Source organism: Sturnira hondurensis, unplaced genomic scaffold (genome assembly GCF_014824575.4).
Source record: "Sturnira hondurensis isolate 20B ecotype Veracruz unplaced genomic scaffold, ASM1482457v3 Scaffold0022566, whole genome shotgun sequence".
NCBI classification, from domain to species: Eukaryota; Metazoa; Chordata; class Mammalia; order Chiroptera; family Phyllostomidae; genus Sturnira; species Sturnira hondurensis.
This window is the reverse complement of record NW_028095197.1, coordinates 19,034,037-19,057,672: the sequence shown is the minus strand read 5'-3', so window position 1 is coordinate 19,057,672 and position 23,636 is coordinate 19,034,037. Positions and strand designations below refer to the sequence as shown.

General features: G+C 42.0%; 1 protein-coding gene across 4 annotated transcripts in view; it reads left to right on the top strand.

The window, feature by feature from the left end:
- Nucleotides 1–23,636, top strand: part of ECPAS (Ecm29 proteasome adaptor and scaffold) — a 100,651-nt gene that overhangs the window by 50,858 nt on the left and 26,157 nt on the right. For all 4 annotated transcript variants that reach the window (XM_037035988.1, XM_037035989.1, XM_037035991.1 and 1 more), the window contains 18 exons: nucleotides 229–307; nucleotides 2,100–2,149; nucleotides 3,157–3,223; nucleotides 3,318–3,440; nucleotides 5,473–5,576; nucleotides 5,958–6,081; nucleotides 7,057–7,137; nucleotides 8,250–8,472; nucleotides 8,913–9,004; nucleotides 10,680–10,814; nucleotides 11,553–11,715; nucleotides 14,792–14,964; nucleotides 16,142–16,243; nucleotides 19,149–19,272; nucleotides 20,685–20,830; nucleotides 21,277–21,331; nucleotides 22,221–22,335; nucleotides 22,950–23,018. In XM_037035988.1, the coding sequence (XP_036891883.1) occupies nucleotides 229–307; nucleotides 2,100–2,149; nucleotides 3,157–3,223; nucleotides 3,318–3,440; nucleotides 5,473–5,576; nucleotides 5,958–6,081; nucleotides 7,057–7,137; nucleotides 8,250–8,472; nucleotides 8,913–9,004; nucleotides 10,680–10,814; nucleotides 11,553–11,715; nucleotides 14,792–14,964; nucleotides 16,142–16,243; nucleotides 19,149–19,272; nucleotides 20,685–20,830; nucleotides 21,277–21,331; nucleotides 22,221–22,335; nucleotides 22,950–23,018 (2,025 nt within the window). The remainder of the gene's footprint in view (nucleotides 1–228; nucleotides 308–2,099; nucleotides 2,150–3,156; nucleotides 3,224–3,317; nucleotides 3,441–5,472; nucleotides 5,577–5,957; nucleotides 6,082–7,056; nucleotides 7,138–8,249; nucleotides 8,473–8,912; nucleotides 9,005–10,679; nucleotides 10,815–11,552; nucleotides 11,716–14,791; nucleotides 14,965–16,141; nucleotides 16,244–19,148; nucleotides 19,273–20,684; nucleotides 20,831–21,276; nucleotides 21,332–22,220; nucleotides 22,336–22,949; nucleotides 23,019–23,636) is intronic.

Sequence of the window (23,636 nt, the reverse complement as noted above, 5' to 3'; positions counted from 1 at the left end):
TTTGGGGGACTATTTGACTGTGAAGTTTCCCAGCTGTTGGAGCGATCAAATGATTCAAGTGTGTCTTTTCTAGAGAAAATCATGTTTGCTCTTTAAAAAATCCAGATTTTAATAGGTGATTTTAATTTATTTCAGTTGCTGCTAATTATTTTAAGTAATTATCTGAAAGTGTATCTAACTATGAGATTCTTATCTTGCTTTGTGTGTGTGTGCTATTTTCTTTTGAAGTTGTCCAGAAATCAAGATTAAGCCATTAGGTCCAATGCTTTTGAATGGTCTCACCAAGCTAATCAATGAATATAAAGAAGTAAGTGACTTGTCTCAAATTTTGTTAATATTTTACATTTTAAAGTATTTTCTGTTAAAAACCTTTTTGGCCTACATGTTGGTTTAGTTAACTACAGGTTGATACTGTACCATCATTTCCTAACATTTTTACCTGAAGTGGTGCAAATTGAAGAAATTACTGGAACTTTTTTCTTTTGGAAATAAGTGATAAAAACTGATATGAATCTTCAGGCATCTTATCACTTTAACATTTCAAAAAAGAAATATGTTGTATTCTACTTTTAGGCACTCTGTAAAATGGAATGAAAAGAATTAAATTTTATTTTGTGATTTATTTCTGTATGAGTCAATTTGGACTTTCTTATATTGAGAAATAGTGTTAATTTTTAGGGTCTCGGATTTTACCGATTCAGAATTCTGTCAAAACATGCATTCAGTAAATTTTTGATTCCTTAAACTAAGTTGGATGAGGAGTTTTTGGATTATAGCGTTTTGAACCCTGTTGTTTGTTCCTGCTGTTGTCCCTCTTACTATCTCCGGTATTTAAGGGAACTTGGTTGAAAAAGGAAGGTTTTAAGAATGCCAGTTAGCATTATTTTCCTCGGTGTTAGCTAAACATGAATGCATGTTTGTAGTAGTACAGCGATTAAGGTTTCGCTCCTTGGAGTTAGAATTGAGCTCGAATCCCAGTTTGGGTGAGATTCAAAAATTCTTTGGTGAGTCACTAAAATTCTTTGGACCTTTGTTCTTTATTACAAAAATGAAAATAATAATGCCACTTAATTGAATTATTTAAATTAGATGATACATACATTATTCAGCACGATGAAGGCACATTAGTAGATGTTATTAGTGGTAAAAAGCTGTTCATTTGTTGCGCATTTGTACTTTGGGGCCGTGTTAGGCCTGGCTCTCCTATCTTCTCCTGTATAATGCTTGCGTGGTTTTTAAGGCCCAGAAACAAGATTATTTTTATGGCACAGAGAATCAGATGATTTGGATGGTTGGTAGGAATAAAAGTGCTTTGGGGCTTTTGGGGAGAATTTGTATATTTAAAAATAGGGTAGTGAGGCCAGATAAGCCACAGGCCCTGAATCCCCTTACCTCCAGATGATACCTGTCTGCCTGCCCAGTGATGAATGCATAAAATTGAATCCATTAGAATGGCCATCTGGGTGTGGGCGGGTGAATCCTGTGTTAAATGTATAAACTGCAACTCGCAGAAATGTTCTTTTGTTCTTAGTAATCAGACAGTTGGTTTACATAAAATCATGTAAAAATTCGTTTGAGGAGGCGACCTCACTAGCTCACTTGGTGACTGGGATCCTTTTAACTTGTTACAGTGGAATTGAGAAGTGCAGATTGAGGAAGAATCAGTCACTGTAATTTTGGGTGATAAAGGGAGGATCTTAGCTTGCTGGATGAGTGGTGAATTTTCTAATAAGTTAATAAGCCGCCTTCTGAGTGTGTTGAAGAGGAATTTTGGCGTTTGCATATTACACAGTGTTGAAAATATCCTGAATTTAGCACCAGCTAAGAGAACCTTTTCATATGTGACCACTGCATTTTCCTTTTGGAGTGTGTTGGGATAAAAGGTTTTGTTTGTTTTCCTTTTAGTAGTGTGATAAACTCTGGGTTTGGACTTTCTCTGTTTTGTTCAGATGTTAATATCATGCAGTTAGGCAAAGTGAGACTAGGTTTACTGAGGAGTAAAATGCGAATAAATGCAGCAAAAGGTTTTGCCGTTTACTGTGTTTTTTTTTGTTTTGTTTTGTCTATTTTTTGTTCTTTTTTTTCTTCTTAATTTCAAGGACCCTAAGCTACTGTCAATGGCATATTCAGCTGTTGGAAAACTCTCCAGGTGAGTAAACTCTTTTTTCAGTGACAGGTACCCTGTTGGTAAACTAAGAAATTATGTGGCATTTAGAAATGGAAAGAGAACAAGTTTGTTGTGATTCTGAAAGGCAATGTATTTAATGGCCATGGATTGTTTAGAAACGTCTTCCTTGTAGCAGGGAAGTGGTGGGGGAAGTTTCAGTTTACACTTGAGGATGTGCTACCCTATTAAATGGTAGTCTTGAAAGGAGATTTTGAACTGGATTGTGTCACAGTGGGTTCCATTTTCTTGCATCCAAGAGACATTGATTGACCCTAAGTGTTACTGTTGCTACTCACTACTAGTCTTTATAACCCCCATAATCAAGGTTTTGCTAGTGATTCTCTTTTCTGATAGTGTTACATTTTGATTCTGAGTGGTCCTGTTTCCAAAGAGGGATTTTTTTCTTCTGCTTAGTATAATGTCCTCCTTCCAGTTCCTCCTGGTTCCCTCTTCCTTCGCCATATTCCAAAGCAGAGAGGTCGAGGCGCAGCATCCTCAGTGGCACCAGGTGCAGCTTTGAGCCCCAGTGCAGGTTCTGGTTCGGCCTGTGGAGACTAGGTCTTGCTCTTCTGTTCTCTGCAGGGAAAGGAGCTTTGGGACTCAGAAAAAAGCCACCTGAGGTCAGCTGATGCAGGCAGGGCCACCAGCAAGCCTTGTCCCTTGTCCTTTGGCGTGAAGTAACAAAGCCCCTCATCACAGTAGCCTTTAGTTTAACTAGCGATTTGGCCTCAATTATCTATTAAAATCAGAAATGTTAACTGAATGCATGGACTACAATGAAGAGAATATCTGGATAATGTGTATATTAATCAAGGGTAACTTGGATTAGACAGCTGAGGGAGTATACATTTGTATGGGTAGGTAATCTGATGATGGCAACGTGGTCTTTAGAGATGAAACGGCAAGTTCAGGATCACTCGTGATTGATTTTGTTTTCTTCCACCTCACGGAGATTTCTGATAGTAGCGATGGCCTCGTATCTCTTACAGCCGAATGCCCCATTTATTCACGAAGGACATAGCGCTCGTGCAGCAGCTTTTTGAAGCCCTGTGTAAGGTAGGGAGATGCCTGGCAGGTTCATGCTTTCCATTTGGATGCTGACCTGGGAGCCCACCAAGGAGGGAAACACCACTTTTTACTATCTTTACAGGAAGAGCCTGAGACTCGACTTGCTATTCAAGAAGCATTATCGATGATGGTTGGAGCGTACAGTACTTTGGAAGGAGCACAGCGCACCCTCATGGAGGCGCTTGTGGCTTCGTACCTGATAAAGGTGGGTCCCGCGGCGTGAGCACTGAGCGGCTGGCAGTAGGTTCCTGTTACACTTTTAAGAACAAAGTTTGACTTGCTTTTCCCTTGAATTATCTTGATAATTAAGAGGGTTATTTGCTTTCACTTGGACTGTGATTTATGGTCTCTAGAGTTCTAACTTTTTGAGACAGAAATCCGATTTCAGCGGAGAAGGAGTAGTGATGTTCGAAGAAGCTTTGTGTACAAAGCTTTCCCTGATGGAAAACTGTTCTTGACATCACGTCCTCAAGTTTGGGAGTGTTTTGTCTTAGCTGGTAGCTGTGCACTACAGTCTGTGGGGGAAGTTCTCTAGGTGACGCTGGGGGAGAGGAGCCAGGGGAAAGAAAGACCAGGTATGTCGAGCAGAGCAAGTCGGTAGGAGGGAGGCCAGCCCTGCCTCGCGGGCTCCTCTTCCTTCTGTTCCTCTTGATCTGGTGTCCATGGGCAGTCACAGGAGAGTTGTGAGTATCTGTAGTTATGGACACGTGCATACATATGTGTGCACGCTTCCTCTATACAGTGTAAAACAGTACATGTTTTCTCCGGTGAGTTCTTTGTCCTTCATTTCTATGAATAGAAAGTGAGGGAGATTAGAAAAAAGAGTGATATCAACAGTACTGGTGAGATTAACAGGTCACATTTTCTGAGATTTGGCTGGCATGTTTATATTGAGGGAATTATTAAAGGTTCAGAAAGGTTTCTGGTATCTGTTGAAATATGACAGGGTAAGTATGTACACTCAGAAAGCGTATGTATAGAGTCCCATTGTCAAATGCTCTTGGTGTACATGGCTTGTGGGCATATATCATAGACAAAGAAGTATAGGCTTATTGGGAAGGTCAGAATACTTAAAAGTTTTTCTAGGAAACACTAGAAGGAGATATGATTCTTGTATAATGCACATGGGTGCTCTTTATATCTGTGCAGATCAATCGCATAACAATATTACGAAGCCAAAGGTAATTTATTTTCTCGGCGTACATTTAAGGTAACCCAGATACTAGGCTAAATTATATAGACTGGTTCTTAATATCATTACTCTTTTTTAAAAAAATATTTTTATTTATTTATTTTTAGAGAAAGGGGAAGGAAGAGAGGAACAGGGAGAGAAATATCAATGTGTGGTTGCCTCTCATGTGCCCCTAACTGGGGACCTGACCCACAACCCAGGCATGTGCCCTGACTGGGAGTTGGACCAGCGACCTTTTGGTTCACGGTCTGGCACTCAATCTACTGAGCCACACCAGCCAGGGCATTATCATTACTCTTTTAAGTAGCTGAAGGAAAGCTAAAGAGCAAGAATAGCTGAATGAATGGGACAGTATATATTTTTTAACATCTTGCATCCCACTTATGTTGTGACTGGATGAATGACCTAGGCAGAACGTACATGAGAATAAAGCTTTTAGCATCATTAGATTCTACAATTGTCTTTCTGGTTGAACTTTGTCTTCCTAGATTATTAATCTGTTTAAGTTAATTGAATATATTTATGTAGTTAAAACTGTGCTTTGGAGTAAGTTTTAACTTGAGAGCCAATCTGAAAGAGCTGGAGATGTTTTGCTTCAAAGTTGTCGGGATTCCAAGTAAGCTCTGTGTTCCCAGCAGAATACCTGAATTTCACTCATGTGACTCAGAGTTTGAGAGTTGGGGAAGCAGAGGTGGTGGCCAGAAACTTTGGCAGTGACCCTGGTCCCAAGGTTGGGCTGAGGGTGCGCAAGTACAGAGGAATTCTCTGGTGATGATCTTTGTGAGTTTTCCTGCTTTACTTGGAAGGCCCTCTTAGATCATGAAAGTGCTTTTTAGGTGATATCACTGTCCAGAGTCACGCTAACACCATGATTAAAGATCTTAGATGAATGCTTTGTCTTGCTTATATTTATTTAAACATATTTATTGAAACAACAACTTAGATTTTGATTGTTTACAATTAAAATGACTCATCTTGAGTGGAATGAGTTGTTGATTTTTTGAAAATCTGTGTGTTTTTTTGTGTGTGTTTATGTGTCAAATAGCCTGAAGTTCAAGTTCGACAAGTGGCTGTGAAATTTGCCAGCACAGTGTTTCCCTCAGATCATATACCTTCCAGATATTTGCTCCTACTAGCTGCAGGAGACCCGTAAGTTTTCAAAGGTGTTCATTTTAATTTGGGTTCATTTTAAATTTGTTTGAAAATTACTAAAATTATGTTGTTTGTAATGCTGGTCTGTGGAATTTAGAAGCAATTAATAAAAGAGTGGTATGATGTAAATCTACGGTCATAGCCTGTCTTGTTCTTGTCTGGGGGTGAAATTGAAAAATGCCACGTGACTCTTCAAACCTCATGAAGTTGCCAGAGAGATTTCTTATAATGTATCTTATAACTCTGCATAAGTAGCCAAGAATATATGTAAGACGTTTTCTCAAAACCCCAGCGACCAAATAAAATTGCTGTTTTTTGTCTTCAAATGACCATTCTGCAATTGGTGAAATTTATTTCTTATTTTTATTTGTCTGAAAGACGGGAAGAAGTTCACGGAGAAGCACAACGAGTATTAAGGTGTCTTCCGGGTAAAAACAGAAAAGAAAGTGCTTCTAAGCAGATGCCTTCTTTCCCGGAAATGGTGTATTATATTCAAGAAAAGGTATGGCATTGAACTGCAGATAATTAGAGTTGTATAATGGATGATGAAAATAAGCATATAGATTTTAGCTGACGCATTTAAAATGTTGTCACTAAGTGTTGAATAGTGGTAACATTCCTAACAGTGCCAATATTTACAATAAGAGGAAGGTGTACAAAATGAGGAGAAAAATATACTTCTTAGATTGATCCATTTTGCCCAAACCTCAATTGCTCACAATTCCTTTTATGCTCTTCATCACCTCGGCTGTACTTGAAGTTTTTTACCCTGGTATGACTTGCTTAAAAATACATCTCCTTTTTATTTTTATGACATTATTTAAGGCACCTTAAGTGTAAGAGTGATGCGGGGAGCGGTCCAGATTTTTTCCGCTGTGATCCTCAGAGAACATCACGTGTGCTTTTGCGAGTCTCCTGTTCTTGCCCAGTGTTCTCTGCGGGTAGATTTGAGGGTGGTGGCAGTCCTGCCCCTGCCCCGGTCCTGTTCCACTTGACACCTCAGGGTTTCTTTGAGTGTGTGCGGGGGGTGCGGGTGACTCCAGCATACTCTGCCTCTCCTGCTGGTCCCTGCTCTTTCTCAGATAGACAGCTTAAGGGAGTTGGAAGCTCAGTACCAAGCAGCCAGGATTTTTTTCCCCATTGCACAGTCCTGTCTGTGGTCAGAAGATGCCTTTGTACTCACTTGTTCCTCCTGCCTCCATTGTTAATAAAAAGAGCTGGCGTGCCTTGGCCTTGGCCTGGGGCGGTTAGTGGGGCCTGGAGTAGGTTTATTCTTTTTAAATAAGCCGGTGAAAGCATGAGGAAGAAAATGGAACACACCTGTCGTTGCAGGTTTGAGGAACATGAGCAGTCAGCATGATTAATGGAAAAATGACTAGAAAAAAACAGTAGCAGACAGTAATGTAGCTATAAGAATTGAAGAACACATGTGCTCCATTTTTCAGTAATTGTGTTCATTTTGGGCTCATTTTGTTAGGCTTCCCATCGGATGAAAACTCCAGCCAAGTACATGACAGGGACCACGGTCCTTCCGTTTAACCCAGCAGCCTTTGGAGAGGTAGGGTGGTTGTGTGCCTTTTCTCTGTTCCCAATAAGCTCCTGTTGTGGGGTCCTTGTTCTTTATGGTTGTTTCTTTGAAAAGCAGCATTGGTAATTGGTGTTATTTTAATTTATAGTAGAGTCTATAAATCATTTATCTCAGTGAGTTTCTGTTTGTGAAAGAGCTGGATGCCTCCCATTGATTACTATTGGGATTTCGCAGCAAATCAGATTTGAGTGCTGGCCTGTGAACCAAAGGGTCGCCAGTTGGATTCCAAGTCAGGGCACGTGCCTGGGTTGTAGGCCAGGTCCCCATTTGGGGGTGCATGAGAGGCAACCACACATTGATGCTTCTCTCCCTGTCTCCCTCTCCTCCCCTCTCTCTAAAAATAAGTAAAATCTTTTTAAAAAGCCAACAATATGTTGAGGTTGTTGGGTTATCTAGTCTTGAAGATTGGAGAGTGAGATTCATTTATCACATTTACTGATGGAAATTCCGTTGTTTAGTCATTGGCTCGTATTAATTATAATGACGAGAGTAAGACTACTTCCAGCAAAACAGCTGCCTGTCCTCGTCCAGCTACCAGGCAGGGAGCTTTCAGAGGGCGGCTTTGTAGCCAGTTTACATCCGAGGCTTTTATGGTGTTACATTTACTCTTCTGTAGTGATTGGCACCGTTTTCTCAAATTCTCGTGTTATTGGAGAGTAAATACGACTGGAGTTGCCCAGGAATAGATCGTTTGCCTCGGGTGTTGTTGGCTCCATCAGCCTCTGTCTCTCTCCTCCCCTCTCTCTCTCTCTTTCTCTCTCACACACATTCCTTTTAACATATGATGATTTTTCCTGTAATTTTTTAGACTTTAAAAGTTGAGTTTGCATTTTAACTCCATTAAATGCCAGTAAAGAACACTGTTTGGATTTATAAAAGCTTGTTAGGTAAATTTTGTTCCATTAGGGTAATTTCAGTGACTGTATCGAGTCCTGTTTTTCAGCTTTTGTGAAGATGGTCGAACAGCTTTATGAAGGAGGTCGGGGGGTCAAAACTGCAAGCTGTCAGTTTGAAGACTGTCTTTTCACATTGATTTTGTTTTAGAGAAACTTACCTGGTGTTCTTCTTCCTTCTATCTTTAGATAGTTCTGTACTTACGGATGTGCCTAGCTCACAGTGCGGGAGTGGTGCCCACCTCTCAGAGTTTGGCGGATATGCAAGATCACGCCCCCGCCATAGGGCGCTATATAAGGACTTTAATGTCAGGCAACCAGGCAGCATCCTCGTCATCTTCCAAGAGCGGAGAGACCAACCCCGTTCAGATCTACATCGGCCTGCTGCAGCAGCTGTTAGCAGGTGTAGGAGGTAGGAGGTTGTGACGCCGAGGACAGAGATATGCGTGTATATATAGCACTCAAGGCAGAATCTAATTTTAAAGTCAGCTAGGAATTTATAGCAAAAGTTATTGTCTCTCTTCACTACTGTAATTGAACATTAGTCTGTTTCTTTCCTAAACTTATCTGATTCATCCTTGGTACACTGTTTCTCTTTAAGGAAAGAAGTGGTAATAATAGATGATACATTTTTACTTTGGAAGTGGGTGTGAAGAACAGGGCATCTTTTTTTATAGATAACTAGTCTGTCAATTTGCTGTATTGAATTGCACACTGTATTTAGGTAAATTTTGTAGAACTGGAGAATGCCTCCTGAAGCAGTAGCCTTATCCTTTGAAGGAGTTTAACGATCCCTGAGTGTTTCTCTCTTCTTTTGAAATTAAAATCGTTTCTGAATTCTCTCTTATTTAGGCTTGCCAGTCATGTACTGTCTCTTGGAAGCTGTCTCAGTGTACCCGGAAAAGCTGGCTACCAAATTTGTCGACAAAACAGAATGGATAAAGGTATGTCCTGTGCATGTGCACTTCCCTTTGAATCTGTGCGTTGTAAACATCAGTCTCATGATTTCTGTCTTCCTGCCAGGGCTCCTGTGCGCTGAGCTGCCTTTATTCATTTTGAAAACTCTCACCATCAGACACTCGCTGAGAAGCACGTAGGCCATTGCATCCATGTAGTGAGAGTGGGAGATAAATTGAGACTCATGAGTAAAAAACAATTGCTTCTCTACTTTTTAAAGTTTAATAGATTTGTATAGTTTCAGTAAAAAATCTGGAAAACGTCTTCTTTCCATAACTGTCTCCCACCGACCCAAATCCCCAAACTTCCTGTGTCTCCCTTTCTATTTGACAAATATACATAGGTCATCACTTCTTTATAGGTGGTGTATGTTCTACAGTTTACTTATGCATATATGCACAAGTAAAAAATACACATTTTTAATTTTTCTCTCTTCTTTTATACAAGGTAACATGGTTATTCACTTGGTTTTGTTCCTTACTTTATTTTACTTAATGCTACCATGTGCAGGTATTTTTATGTAATTATAGAGAGCATTTTCTTTGGCAACTTCCTTTTTTTTTTTTTGTTTAAATATGCTACATTTATTTTAAATCCTTCCTGATGGTCATTTAAGGTACTTGCAGTCTGCTGCAGTGAGTGGTCCATTATTCTGAATATGAGGAAGCATAGTTTTTAGTGGGATTCCGTACAGTTGGAATGGAGGGCATGTGCTGTAGCACCTTTGGTGGCGCCCACCCACACGTGAGGTGCCTGTTCACACGCTCGCCCGCTGTGTGGGGCAGTGCTCCTGTCCTGTGGTCACGTCGAAAGAATTGCCGGGGTTAGAGGTAAAAATGCAAGACACTCAGTTAAATTTGCCTTTCAGTTAAACAGTGAACAATGTTCCCAGTGTAGCTGTGGTCTCGTATATTTTATGTGCTGCTTGTGCTACATCATGAAGTCCTTTTGGAAATTGCAGCTTGAATTATGGTAAAATGTACAGATTGTCTCTTCACGTGTGAAACACGACTGGACCTCACTGCGAGGTGTGAGCTTTGTACTCCTCTGGAAAATCTGCTCTCATGAAATTCCTTCTAGTGCAGAAGGTTTTTATTCTTTGTGAATATTTGCTGATTTTAAACCGATGTTAGAGTTTTTGACTTTTGATCTTGGTGATCGGGGCTCATCAAACTCCAGTCCATGTGCCAAATCTGGCCCGTTTTCATATAGCCTGCAGGCTAAGAATGGTTTTTACATTTGGTTGAAAAATAACCAGAAGACAAATAACGTTTCCTGACATGTGAGAACGGAGTGTCTGTATTTCTTTATTTATTGTCCGTCGTTGCCTTTGCACCGCAGTGGCAGGATGGAGTGGCGACGGAGACCATGTGGCCCACATAGCCTGTTTGGCACTTTACAGAAAGCATTTGACTTGTGTGTATCATTGATCGTCTGTGTATTCATTTCACTTGTTTTATACTTTGTATCTGTGATGAAAAATGCACAGATTTTGGTATATAATTCAACTTTTATTTTGAAATAATAATGTGTGTTGTTTTTCTCATGTATTGAACAATGTAATGTATCATTTATTCTCTTAATCTGAAATGTCAGATGTTATCAGAAGGATGATGAACATGTATCATTTATATGTATATATGTCTTTTCTACACTGCTCAGAGTCTGATGAATAGCAGCAAAGAAGAGATGCGGGAACTGGCGGCGTTGTTTTATTCTGTGGTGGTGTCTACGGTGTCGGGAAATGAGTTGAAGTCAATGATAGAACAGCTTATAAAGACTGCAAAAGATAATCATGTATGTTACCAGTGTGGTCTTCATTCTTTTTCACGGGAGATGGAATTTTACAAAAGCATCTAATACGTTTTTAGCTCTCATGTTCTTTTTTTGTAAAATGAACTTTTATCATTGTAAAGATTAAATGAGGTAGATAATGCATTGATTGAGTCAGTTCACTCCATAAATTTGAGAGCTTTGTGTCTCTGTTTTGGGTTCTAGGGCTTTAGTGGGGAGTAAATACGTATGCTGCTGCCTATTACTGTGCCTATTCTATCAGAAAACTCAAAACCATGTGCTTTCAAATATGTTACTGCTGGCCTTGTGTTTGGAGGTTTTAGCAGTTAGAAGTAGTATCCGTTCATTGTGTTTGGTTGGCAGTAGGGAGAAATCACGCTTGAACATTATGATAGTGGAGTTACATAAGTGCTGTAAGCCAGAAGAGAGTCTGGGTGCTGTAGCAACATGCAAGAGAGCCACCTCACCCAGAGCTGGAGTGGGCGTGGGATTACGGGCTCTGAGTCTTGGAGTGACTCGAGACTCACCTCAGCTCCTTGGAATTATCTGTGTTAGAAACTCAGAATTTCTCTTACTCCCTAAGCCTGATTCATTAGCATCCAGTCGAACCTCAGAAGATCACTTTATTTTTTTGGCCTTGTGTTTTGTTGGAGAGATGACTAATAAACAAACACACAGCTGTCGATTCTTGCAATTTGGAGAGAGCGACAGAGACATGTGCTGTTGTGTTGTTAAATGCAGAGCCCAGAGATACAGCACGGATCCTTGCTTGCGTTGGGATTCACAGTGGGAAGGTACTTGGCTAAAAAGAAGACGAGAGTGGCAGAGCCGCGAGACCCGGAGACAAGTGCCGATCACCTGCCTGAGCAGGAGCAGCTCATTCAGAGCGCCACAGAAACGATAGGTAATTGATGTGTTCACGCTGACTTGGCTGTTGCAGTTTTTAAATGAGGTTAAAATTTTTTTACAGTGGTGAACTTTAAAGGCACAAAGCTTACTTGATGCTAAAAAATATTCTGTGTCTTTAATAACAATAAAAGTACTTTTTCTGTACTATTTTTCCTGTATGTTTTTATACAACAGACGATTCTGTTATGGGAAAAACTTTAAACATTAAAAAAGGACACTACTTCAGTGGATTGAGCGCAGGCCTGTGAACCAGACAATCGCGGTTCAATTCCCAGTCAGGGCACATGCCAGGGTTGCAGGCCAGTTCTCGGCAGGGGCCAGTTCCCAGCAGGGGATGCACAAGAAGCAACCATACATTGATGTTTCTCTTCCTCTCTCCTTCCCTTCCCCTCTAAACATAAATGAATAAAATATTTTTTTAAAAAAAGGACACTACTCTATGCCCTGTTTCCATGGTTTTTACTACTGAGTAAAAATTAACAAACTATCAACCAGAAGACACTATAGACTTTGATTTTGTTTTACTGTCTTTTTTTAAGTATATATTTTATTGATTATGCTATTATACTTGTCCCAGTTTTTCCCTATTTGCCCCCCTCCACCTGGTACCCCCTGTTCCCTGCAGTAGTCCCCTCTCCCTTAGTTCATGTCCAAGGATCATACATATACGTTCTTTGGTACTTAGAAGTTCTAAGTTCTTCGGTACCTTTCCTAGACTGTTCTTAACATCCCTCTGTCTATTCTGAACCTACCAATTTGTACTTCTTGATCTGCACCTTTCTCCTCATTCTCCCCTTTCTCCCACTCAACTGGTTTCTACAAATGATCTCCATATCTATGATTCTATTTAAGTTCATAGTTTTGGTCTTCTTTTTCTTAAAGAATTCCTTTACCATATAATAGTGGCTTAGTGATAATGAACTCTTTTAGCTTTACCTTGTCTGGGAAGCACTTTTTCTGCCCTTCCATTCTAAATGGTAGCTTTGCTGATTAGAGTAATCTAGGTTGCAGGTCCTTGCTTTTCATCACTTTGAATATTTCTTGCCAGTCCCTTCTAGCCTGCCAAGTTTGTTTTGAGAAATCCGCTGACAGTCTTATGGGAACTCCTTTGTAGGTAACTATCTGCTTTTTTCTTGCTGCTTTTAAGATTCTCTCTTTATCTTTAAACTTAAGCATTTTAATTATGAAGTATCTTGGTGTGGTCCTCTTTGGGTCCAACTTTTTTGGGACTCTGCACTTCCTGGATTTACATGTATATTTCTTTCACTAAATTAGGGAGGTTTTCTTTCATTATTTTTTCAAGCAGATTTCTATTTTTTGCTCTTTCTCTTCTCCTTCCAGCACCCCGATGATTTGAATGTTGGTACATTCGAAGTTGTCACAGAGGCTCCTTAGACTTTCCTCATTTTTTGAATTCTTCTTTATTCTTGTTACTCTGATTGAATGTTTTTTTTTCTTCCTAATGTTCCAAATCATTGATTTGATTTTTAGCTTCATCCACTCCCCTATAGATTCCCTGTAAATTTTTCTTATTTCACTTAGTGTAACCTTCATTTCTGCCTTGGTGTTTTTTTTTATTATGTTGTTAATGTATCCAATAAATTCCTTGAGCATCCTAATAACCTGTGTTTTGAACTCTGTGCCCAATAGATTGCATACCTCCATTTTGTTTAGTTGTTTTTCTGAAGTATTGTTTTGTCTTTTCATTTGGGCCGTATCTCTGTGTCTCCTCATTTTGGCACTCTCCCTGTGTTTGTCTCGATGTATTAGGCAGGGCTGCGTTGACTTCCTGTCATAGCAGCCTGGCCTGTTGTAGAAAAGCGCACCCGTAAGTTGAATGGGGCTGAGCCTTAGGTAATTACCAGGGTGGGGAAAACTGTGTGAACCAGGTTGACTGGGTCTCAGATGTGGTGTCTCTGCTCTGGCTCTGTGTGGGGGAGGGCTCAGCAAAGGGATTATGGCTGCTGTGTGGTCTCTGGGATTTCATCCAGGAGGAGGATGTCCTCTTAACACTTGTCCTGATGCCCAGGACTTCTGTTTAACCCCATATACCACTGGTGCCCTTCCAGCTGCCGCCCTGGTGCTGGAGCCCAAAGAAGGTGAGTCTGCACAAGTCCTAAGTCTGTTTTTGATCCTTTAAGAGGAGACACCTGAGGATCCCAGTTTCTTCCTCCACCTCAACCCCCACTGTTTTTTACAGCCATAAATTATGGGGACTTTTCTTCCTGGCACTGGAACCCTGGGCTGGGTGGTCTGGTATGGGACTGAATCCCTTGCTTTAAAGTATTACTCCCAGTTTTGTTGTGGAGATTTGAAAATATTTATTTAGTTTTAGAGAGGGGGACGGGAGGAAGAAAGAGGGAGAGAAACATTGATCAGCTGCCTCCTGCACGCCCCCAACGGGGGACCTGGCTTGCAACCCAGGCGTGTGCCCGGACTGGGAATCGAACTGCAACCCTTTGGTTTTTAGGCCAGTACCCCACCAACTGAGCCACACCAGCCCTGGCTCCCTCCCGATTTTTATCCAGCACTTGTGGGTGTGGGACTTCCAGGTCTTTGTCTCTACATTTCTGTCCCTCCTACCCGTCTGGATGAATGTGACTTCTTTAATTCCTTGTTTGTCAGACTTTAATACAGCTCAATTTTCTGATGATTCTGGGTGGTGGTTGTCTTGTATTTTAGTTGTGATTTTTGCTATGGTTGTGCAAGGAGGTAAGCTGTGTTTACACCTCTATCTTGACCGGAAGTTCCTATTCATGGTATTTTCTCCTTCATTATGGCTCTTTGTTTCTTGTAAGAACACTGTCCATCATGTACAGTAAGGATCCCATCAGTCCGTTTAACAGCAGTGGCCAACAGAAGGGCTGGGATTTATTTGCTCAAGATCCCATAGCCCAGCTGGACCCAGTGTTTCCCGTTTTCCTTAGAAAGGGGCGTGGACACTGGATCTCTGTGGCTGTGGGGCCCTCATTCTCCTTGTTTCACGCTGTTGAAAAATGTCTTGAGTACCTTGCTTTGGCTCACAAGGATGGTGATGTTCTGTTCTCAATTCTGTCTAAATGTGCTTGCAGGATCATTTTTGGACAGTACGTCGCCCCTCCTGGCAATCGCTGCTTGTACAGCCCTGGGTGAAATTGGCAGAAATGGTCCTCTCCCAATCCCCAGCGAGGGATCTGGCTTTACCAAATTACATCTGGTGGAAAGCTTGCTAAATAGAATACCCTCCAGTAAAGAAACAAATAAGGCAAGTCTTTTTTTTTCCCCTTCTGGAATGTTTATTCACGTATATGCACATGCAAAGCCATAGTTGTAGTGAAGATAGATGGTGTTTCAGCTGGAAGAAGGCTTTGATGTGGAAAGAATGGTAAAGGGGAAGGACTAGGTGACCACTGAAATTTTAGTTAGGTACATGACCAATTTTTGATTGGTACGTGACCTTTACGTGTGTGCCGTTGGACCCAGTTACTCCAGTATAGGCAGCAGCTATTAAGATTCAGGCAAAGCGTTAAATGCATCAGGTCACTCTTTTGTCATGCAAAAAGGTTGATAATAAAGTGATAAAATAATTAGATGAGTTTTGTTATTTCAAACCAAATCTAAGTCTTAACCTCCTGTAGCCAGTTTGGTTTTAAGAACTTCGTTAGTAAGCAGTGTGAGTAATCTGTGAGAGAAAGGACATGTATTGTTTTTTAGTTTCAGGTAAAAATTTTCATAGACTTTAAAACATTTCCTTTGTGGTCAGAGCACCTCAATGTTGAAGTGTAGGATGATTTAATGGGCGGAAAAATCAGTTCACTGCAGGTTTAGTAAGTATGTAATCCTATTCTTGGTATAGCTCCTGTTTAAATCTTTCTGAGAAGGTCACAAAGTGTAGTTTTAATTTGTCATAAATAACTAATCGTTACCAACATTATTGAGCACTTGTCATGTGCCAGGCATCTGCTAAGTGCTTCACATTCTTTAATTAACTGAGTCCTCCACAAGGTCTAGAGAAGTAGGACCAGTTGTCATCTGTGTGTTCCACATGAAGAAACAGTCACACAGAGTTGATGTCACCTGCCTGAGGCCACACACCTGCAAAGGCTATGAACGTGGTCAGGCTGTGTGATTGGATCTCAGGTCCTGTGGGTCCAGAACCTACATCCATAACTGTTACTGTTTGAAGGATAACAAACCTAGTTAAAGGCTTTCTTCATTCTTCTTTTGCAGCTGTGGGCCCTGAATGGACTCAGTTTCATGTCTTTCTCCCTCCAGTGTCTTACAGACATCATTCTGTAAAATTGCACACACTAAAAAAACCCCAACCTTTTGCACTGCTGCGTTGTTAGACTACCTCCCTCCTGCCGTCTCGCTTTGGAAACATTCTTCAGGGATAAAGCTGCTGTGCACTTAGTTTAAAAAACAATTCTCTCTTTTTCTAGATGAAAGAACGAGCAATCCAAACACTGGGATATTTCCCGGTTGGGGATGGAGGCTTTCCTCACCAGAAACTCCTCTTGCAAGGTCTGATGGATTCTGTGGAGGTATTTATATTGCTGTCTGCTTATTAGTCATTCAAACAAAAAGCATTGTTTAGTTGGGATATTACATGCTCTGAGATTTTAAACTTTAAATAAGTTTTGTGTATTTACTCACCAAGTATTTATTGAGTGCCAGCCTTGGGCTCATCACTGTGGGTTGGCATGGCATTGACTAAGTCACTTATGTGGGAGAGTCCTTTCCTCGTACTTTTTGAGGTAAGCATGGTACAGTGCGGGGAGGAGGGGAAACCCAGCCAGCCAGCTAGATGTGGGGCCACGGTGCTGGTATTCCAGTTGCTCTCGCTCTGGGTGACGTAGCTATGTCCTCCAGTGTAATGAAGACCTGCCATTTGACAGCTGCTGACCCGGTGTAATAAGTGTCTTTGCACAGCCTGACCTGGCCCCTGATCCGGCATTGATTCCTGTCACTCCCCTTTTCATACACCAGCCTCTGTGTCCTTTGCTCAGAGCTTTTGAAAGACCTACACTTCCTTCTTGCTTGGGTTGTTGCTGTGCCCCTTGAACAGCCTGCCTGACCCTCTGGACTAGAGTTGATTCTGGACTTGGGTTGTTGCTGTGCCCCTTGACAGCACAGGTATCTGTGCTGTCATGACTCTCCGTAGTTTTCTTCATAGCATTTATCACAGTGTCTAACTGCCCCCGAGATGGAAGCCAAAGTCTGTTTTGCTCCTTGTTTGAAAACAAGTGCCTAGCAGTGTGATTGGTAATAGTAGGGTGTCAGTAAATACGGGTAGACTGACTGAACCTGGTGAGTCGTTTGTATGTAAGGCGGTAGCCTCAGAAAGGAGGGTGTGGGTACTTCTGTTGCGAGAGCTGGTGCAGGCAGCTGTGTCACGGTGAGGTTGCTGCTGGGCTGCGAAGGGTGCGAGCGAGGAGAGGGGAGAGTTGGGGCTGAGGACCAAGAAAGCTGAGCGGTAGAGCTGGTGTTAAATTTCAAGCCTGTGGATTTTTAACTTCATATTTTAAGGTGGGGTTTTTTTGATAGTGAATTATGCCCCATATCAGGTTATCATTGAATGTAATTGAAATTTTAACCACTTCGGGGAAAGCTTACAATGTGTGCTTTTTCATCTTTTTACTTTTTTAAAAATCTGTGAGACAGAAGGGTTTCTTCTTGTTTTGTTTAAATAAATGCAGGTTTATTTGTATTCTTAACTTGGTATTGTGGCCATTATTTTAAGAGTTTAGAAGGACAGAAATCTATGAAAAGCTAGAAACATGGAGAGTTTGAAGAGTGAGGTTGGAAAAAAGGCTGAATCAGAGAAGCAAATATCTCTTCAGTAAACTAGGACAGAGTTCTTGAGTGTTTTTAACTTTCTATTATGGAAAATGTCAAACAACATAAAAGTAAAGAGATAATGTAATGAAGTCCACTGTGCCTATTTTTATTTTGTTTCCTTTATTTCTGGAGTTCTTAGAGTATATATCATTCTAGATAATGTATCATTCATAAATGGAGTTAGGGATTGTTTTGTTTGTACTGCCAACTTTGTTATTGGTAAGAGAAAACTCGCAGAACAGGCACAAAAAAATGAATCCCTAAACTAGGATTCTCTGGGTGGAAATATCTTTTTCTCAGGTTAGAGTTGCCAAGGGAAGCTTTTGACCAGGGAAGTTGGGATTGCAGCCCTTAAAGTCTTTTTCTCAGAGTAGGAAGCACACGATGTGAGCACCTGGCACGTCGTCGAGACTAGAGCGTTTGGGAGGTGAGCGCAGGACAGGCCAGACTGTTGTCCGTGTGCCCGGCGGCGTTCTCCCCGAAGGCCGGTGTCCCGTGTCCCTCCCGCTCCCTCTCCTTTATGATCTTCTTACTTCCCCATGTTTTAGATTTGTTTCCAATTCACAGTAGACAAAAATGCCAAAGGGAACTAAGATTTCGTTTTGTATTGAGTCAGTGATTTATAACTGTGAAGCACGTCAAAGTTTCAAAATCAGATTTTTAAAAATTTGTCAATTTTTATAGATTTTTCTAACGTTCAATTTTTAAAAGTTTTAATCTTATAATGTGCTTGTAAGAATAGTGTGAAAAACTGCTTTATATCCTTTATCCAGAGTTACCAAATTTTAACATTTTATCACATATGCTTATTCTCTGTTTTTCTGAACCATTTGAAAATAACTTGTAGATATCATTGCAAAGAGGAGTTGTTAATAAATTATAGTGGCTGCTATTTATTGCACAGTTCCTACAAATCAGGTATCCACTAGAATCCTTCTGTACGTCCCCCTCATTTAATTATTCTGGCCTGATGAAGTGGGGTGGGGGTGTTATGCTTATTTTCCATGTGAGGATGCTGAGACTCAGGATTTAAGTAAGGACATGCGGCTGGTGAGAGATGGAGCTAGAATTTGCACGAAGATGCCCTTCCCCCAGATAAATGGTATTGTGCTTCCAAAGATGAAACATCGTTGTGTTGTGATTCTCTGCTGAGGGGCAGGGGTGCAGTGAGGACTTGGGAAAACATCTCCAAGTCCCCTAACCTCTGCTAGCCCTCACGGTACCTCACTTTTGAACCCCCTGGGCTAGCCGAAAGCAGTCCAGGCAGAGGAGTGGAAAGGCACAGGGTGTCGAGCGGCCCTTCCATAAGGTGGGTGCTGATGGGAAATGTCCTCCTGGACTCACGNTTGTGCTTCCAAAGATGAAACATCGTTGTGTTGTGGTTCTCTGCTGAGGGGCAGGGGTGCAATGAGGACTTGGGAAAACATCTCCAAGTCCCCTAACCTCTGCTAGCCCTCACGGTACCTCACTTTTGAACCCCCTGGGCTAGCCGAAAGCAGTCCAGGCAGAGGAGTGGAAAGGCACAGGGTGTCGAGCGGCCCTTCCATAAGGTGGGTGCTGATGGGAAATGTCCTCCTGGACTCACGGCATTTGTTTCCTTCGGCACAGGCCAAGCAGATAGAACTCCAGTTCACCATTGGCGAGGCCATTACCAGCGCTGCCGTGGGGACGAGCTCCGTGGCTGCCCGGGATGCGTGGCTCGTGACTGAGGAAGAGTACGCTCCTCCTGCAGGTACCGCATGTCCAGCTGATCGAGTCCTAATCCTCGAGTAGCCCTTCTCTATTCTCTTACCAACATTTGAAGCAAAAGAAAAATTTATACATTCCATTTCAACTCTTTGTCAGGTACCTATGTCTGTCTTAGTTTGGTTCAGTCAAGAAAAACAGTTGTTTGAAGGAGAGACAGTGTGTCAGGAACGGGAGCTTTTTTAACCCTCGGGCAAGCATGCAGGGGAGTCAGCGCTGGGCTGTGCTCTCCTTTGTGCTCGTTCCCGAGGGTTGGTGCACGCAGCCACCTTAGGGCTGCAGGGATCCCTGTTTCCGAATGATGTGCCCCTGATCCTTTGTCACATAGCGAAGCCTCACTGACTTCTGCTTGCCCCCCAGTGTCCCTGCGCTAAAGGTGCCCCAGCTTTTAATGGCTGTGTGGTTGAGGGGGCACCTGGTTTCTGATTCCATGTTGTAGGTAACTGATTCAAAGGTGTTACGATTTGATTTGAATCTGAAATTGAAAATGGACTCTAATATTTAAACCAGAATTTATTTTCTGTCTTTAAAACAAAAGGGAAGTTACCAAGTTTTTATGTTACCTTCCCAGTTCGGAAAATTAAAAAGAGTTTTCATGGTAATGATTCCCATTATGAATTATATTCCATCATGAATACATTAATTTAGTTATTGTACTTCATGTTAGACCCTGAGTATAGATAATTATTTTGAAGTGTGTTAATGTAAAGCAGTGGTTCTGGCCTAGGAGAGGGAGGCTCGGCCCCACAGGAGGCATTCGGTGCCATCTGGACAGTGGCGAGGGCCCCGGCCGCTGCTGCCCAACGTGACAACGCACAGGACGGCTGCCCGCGGCAAACTCGCCTAGCCAGGATGGCAGCAGTCTTGCAGTTGAGGGACCCCAAATTGATAAAGCAGGGCAGGAAAGTGGCTGGGTAGTTGGAGAGGAAAGTGAAGTCCAAAGAGGTTGGTTTGTGTGTTGGCTCTCGGTGGGGGATGGGAAAGATACGGTAGAGAAAGAAAAATGCTGAGATTAGAGGGAGTGGGGGTGTTCTTCTAAATACTTAATTTTTTTTAAAGGAAAGTTTTCGGTTCACAGCAAAATTAATAGGAAGGTACAGAGCTTTTCCGTATAACCTCTGCCCCGACACCTGCCTGGCTTCTCCTGTTATGGGATAATTTTTCCTTTCTAGGGAATGAAACTTACCAAGTACCTTTGAATGGTTATTTAGCTTATGCTGGGTTCTGACATGAATGATTATTAGTTCCTTCAGAAATTTATTTACACACCTTAGTCATTTAGACTTTTAATGTTATAGGATCGTCGTATTGAGTAAATGTTGATTAAAATTTAATTTTTTTCAGGAAACCCTGTATAGTTGTTTTAATTTCCTCTTATCATTCTTTGCGTTTCCCCAGGAGCCAAAGTGAATGACGTGGTCCCCTGGACGTTGGATGTGATTTTAAATAAACATATCGTCAGCCCCAACCCGCACGTGAGGCAGGCCGCCTGCGTCTGGCTCCTCTCCCTTGTGAGGAAGCTCAGCACCCACAGAGAGGTGAAGGTAAGCCGTGCTGTGGGTGCGCTAAGCTCCGCTGGAGAAACTGCTTGTGAAACATTACTAACTGCAAGGTGGCAGAGAGGAAAATCTATGAAGGTCAGGGCCAGTCTGAGGTGAGGGCCAGTAACCAGTAACCGGTATTTTGAAATAAGTTGTATACACAAAGGAATGGAGTGTGGCAGCTTGATACACACTGGCTGGAAGTGGTTCCGAACTGCAGGGTGTAGCACTGGATTGGTGGTGAGGAAGGGGAGGCTCAGGCCAAGTGCATTGCCTGCCCGAAGGCGGTCCGACCTTCAGCGGCCGCCCTCCCGCATGAGAGCACCAAAGGGTTTACGGCTGCCTTGGGCCCTGAGGTCTTACAGGTGTTGCGTATCCTGAGAGCAAGATTCTTATTCTCCCGAAGAGGTAGAGTTTCAGTTTTCTCAGTGCCTTTTTTCTTCTTTCAGTCTCATCTTAAAGAAATTCAGAGCGCGTTTGTGTCCGTTTTGTCAGAAAATGATGGTAGGTTATTGATTTCCAAACTTAATTAAACATATTTCAAATTTTGAAAAAAAAATAGATTAATGAACATGAAAGAAGGGTACAGGAAACTTGCTTCTTGTTTATTTATTTTCTAAATAAATCATGGTCTTCAGTTTTGCATTTAAACATGGAGCTGAAGCCCTAGCCAGTGGCTCGGTTGGTTGGGGTGTCGTCCTGTGCACCAAATGCTTGTGGGCTCAGTCCCCAGTCCAGGCGCATGCGGGAGGAAACCAGGCAATGTCTCTCTTTCACATGGATGTTTCTCTCTCTCTCTCTCTCTCTCCCTCCCCCCCTTCCCCCCCTCCCTCTCCCTCTCTCTAAAACCTCTAATAAAAAATATCCTTGGGTGAGGATTAAAAAAATTTTAAAAACAGCTGAAGCCTTCTTTAACATTAGTCCTACTAAATGATAGCCTTCTTCTACTTCTGATTCCTTTCCTCTTTATGCCCTAAGCCAGAAGAGAGTGAATGTATGTAGCTCTGTTTTATAAATTGTTTAAAACATGGTATTGTGTTGACTTTTCATTTAAAAAAAATGGATGCTGGTGTATTGAAATTCCGTGAGTCTCTCTGCTTTTCACGTGTGTGACTAGGGTCCCCTGAGTCTCTGTCACCACATGCGGCACGCTGAGGCCCTGCAGTGTGGGCTTCTGGGATTGTGCACTGAGGTCTCTGCGAATGACTTGGGGGGCCATCTCCGCTGAGATGATTTAGTATATTTTTAACAAAATGGGCAGATTGATTATGTTTTCATATCTTTACTTTTATATCATTTTGGGTTAATGTTCCAAGTTTTTAAAAATTTCAACTTGATGGCCAGTAGACAAATTTTTCTTGAAATAATATTATTTTGTCTGACTCTCTTGTAGAACTTAGCCAAGATGTTGCTTCAAAAGGCCTTGGGTTGGTGTATGAACTGGGCAATGAACAAGACCAACAGGAATTGGTTTCTACCCTCGTAGAAACCCTTATGACTGGTAAAAGGTATGGTGAACTTGAGATTGTTAGATTTAAACACATAGGACAAGTTTTACACATACTGAGAATATGCAGTGGAAGAATGAACATCCAACGCTTTATATTCCTGTTTTTTTTTTAAGTCTTTTCTAAATTGCAAGTCAATGATTGTGAGGCTGTGGATAGCAGTTTAATTATCCAGGGTATACGGTTTGCTAAGGAAGCTCAGCTACTATTTAGAAGCAGGCCAGTGGCCAGATGTAGAAAACGGAATGGTCTCAGGATAGTTACACCATTGGATTGCAGAATTACTGTGTACTAAAGGGAGATGAAGACATGGTGAGGGGGGCCACATACCATTCACAGGCTGAACTGTGAAGTGTATGAAGGAGGATCTCTTTCTTGGAATTTAATTGGTTGCTGTTTTATGTTGCCTTCCTTTTGGGAAGTTTATTCTAGACTTTATTTTACAGAATTCTCAGGCTGATAGGAAGGAATAGTTGACTTTTACATCTTGCGCTTGGCAGCCACTTGACAGGGAATGTGATTTAATCAGTTTGCAAGTGAAACGTATCAATTAGTTGAATGCTGGTATGAAAAATTTGAATCTAATTTAAATTCCTAATGCTGTTTTGGTTTAGAACTAAACATGAAGTTTCCGGAGAGACAGTGGTATTTCAAGGGGGAGGTCTTGGCAAAACACCTGATGGGTAAGTGTGTCAAACCCACTGATTGGTTATTGTGGATATCATTAGTCTGATGTTAGAGCAGTCAGGAAATTGATTTCCACCCTCCTAGACAATGTTGTGTTAGTGGAAGAAGGACGTTTCTATGGAAACAGCCTGGTGTTGTAGATTGGGTTCCCTGGGAAACAGACTCTGAGGTGGAGATTTGTGGGCTGGAAGTTGACTGAAGAATTCCATGGGCTCGTCTCCCAGTGGAGCAGTGGGGGTGGGGAGTGAGGAGGCGGGACAGGGCCAGTGGCCCGAGGAGGAGCTGACCTGCGGTCAACGCTTAAGCAGATACTGACCTCGAGGGGAGCTCCGGAGCTGGCCTTTCATGGCCCTTTGGAGTCTCCCTGCTTTGAGGGTCCAGGCCTTAATGTCCCTCCATGGGGCCCAGCCCACTGGTGGTGGGCTGCTCTGGGGGAGGAACTGACCTTGGACTGAGGGGAGTTCTGTCTGCTCCCAGCCAGTGAGTCCTGGGGGGAACCTGACAGCATAGCTGGGTATCCACTGTACCTAGTTTTAGGAGGGAAATGGGGGTGACTTGGAGTCCACCAGTTTAGCATGCCAAATTAATTCCTAGAGCCTTACCTCCTTTATCTT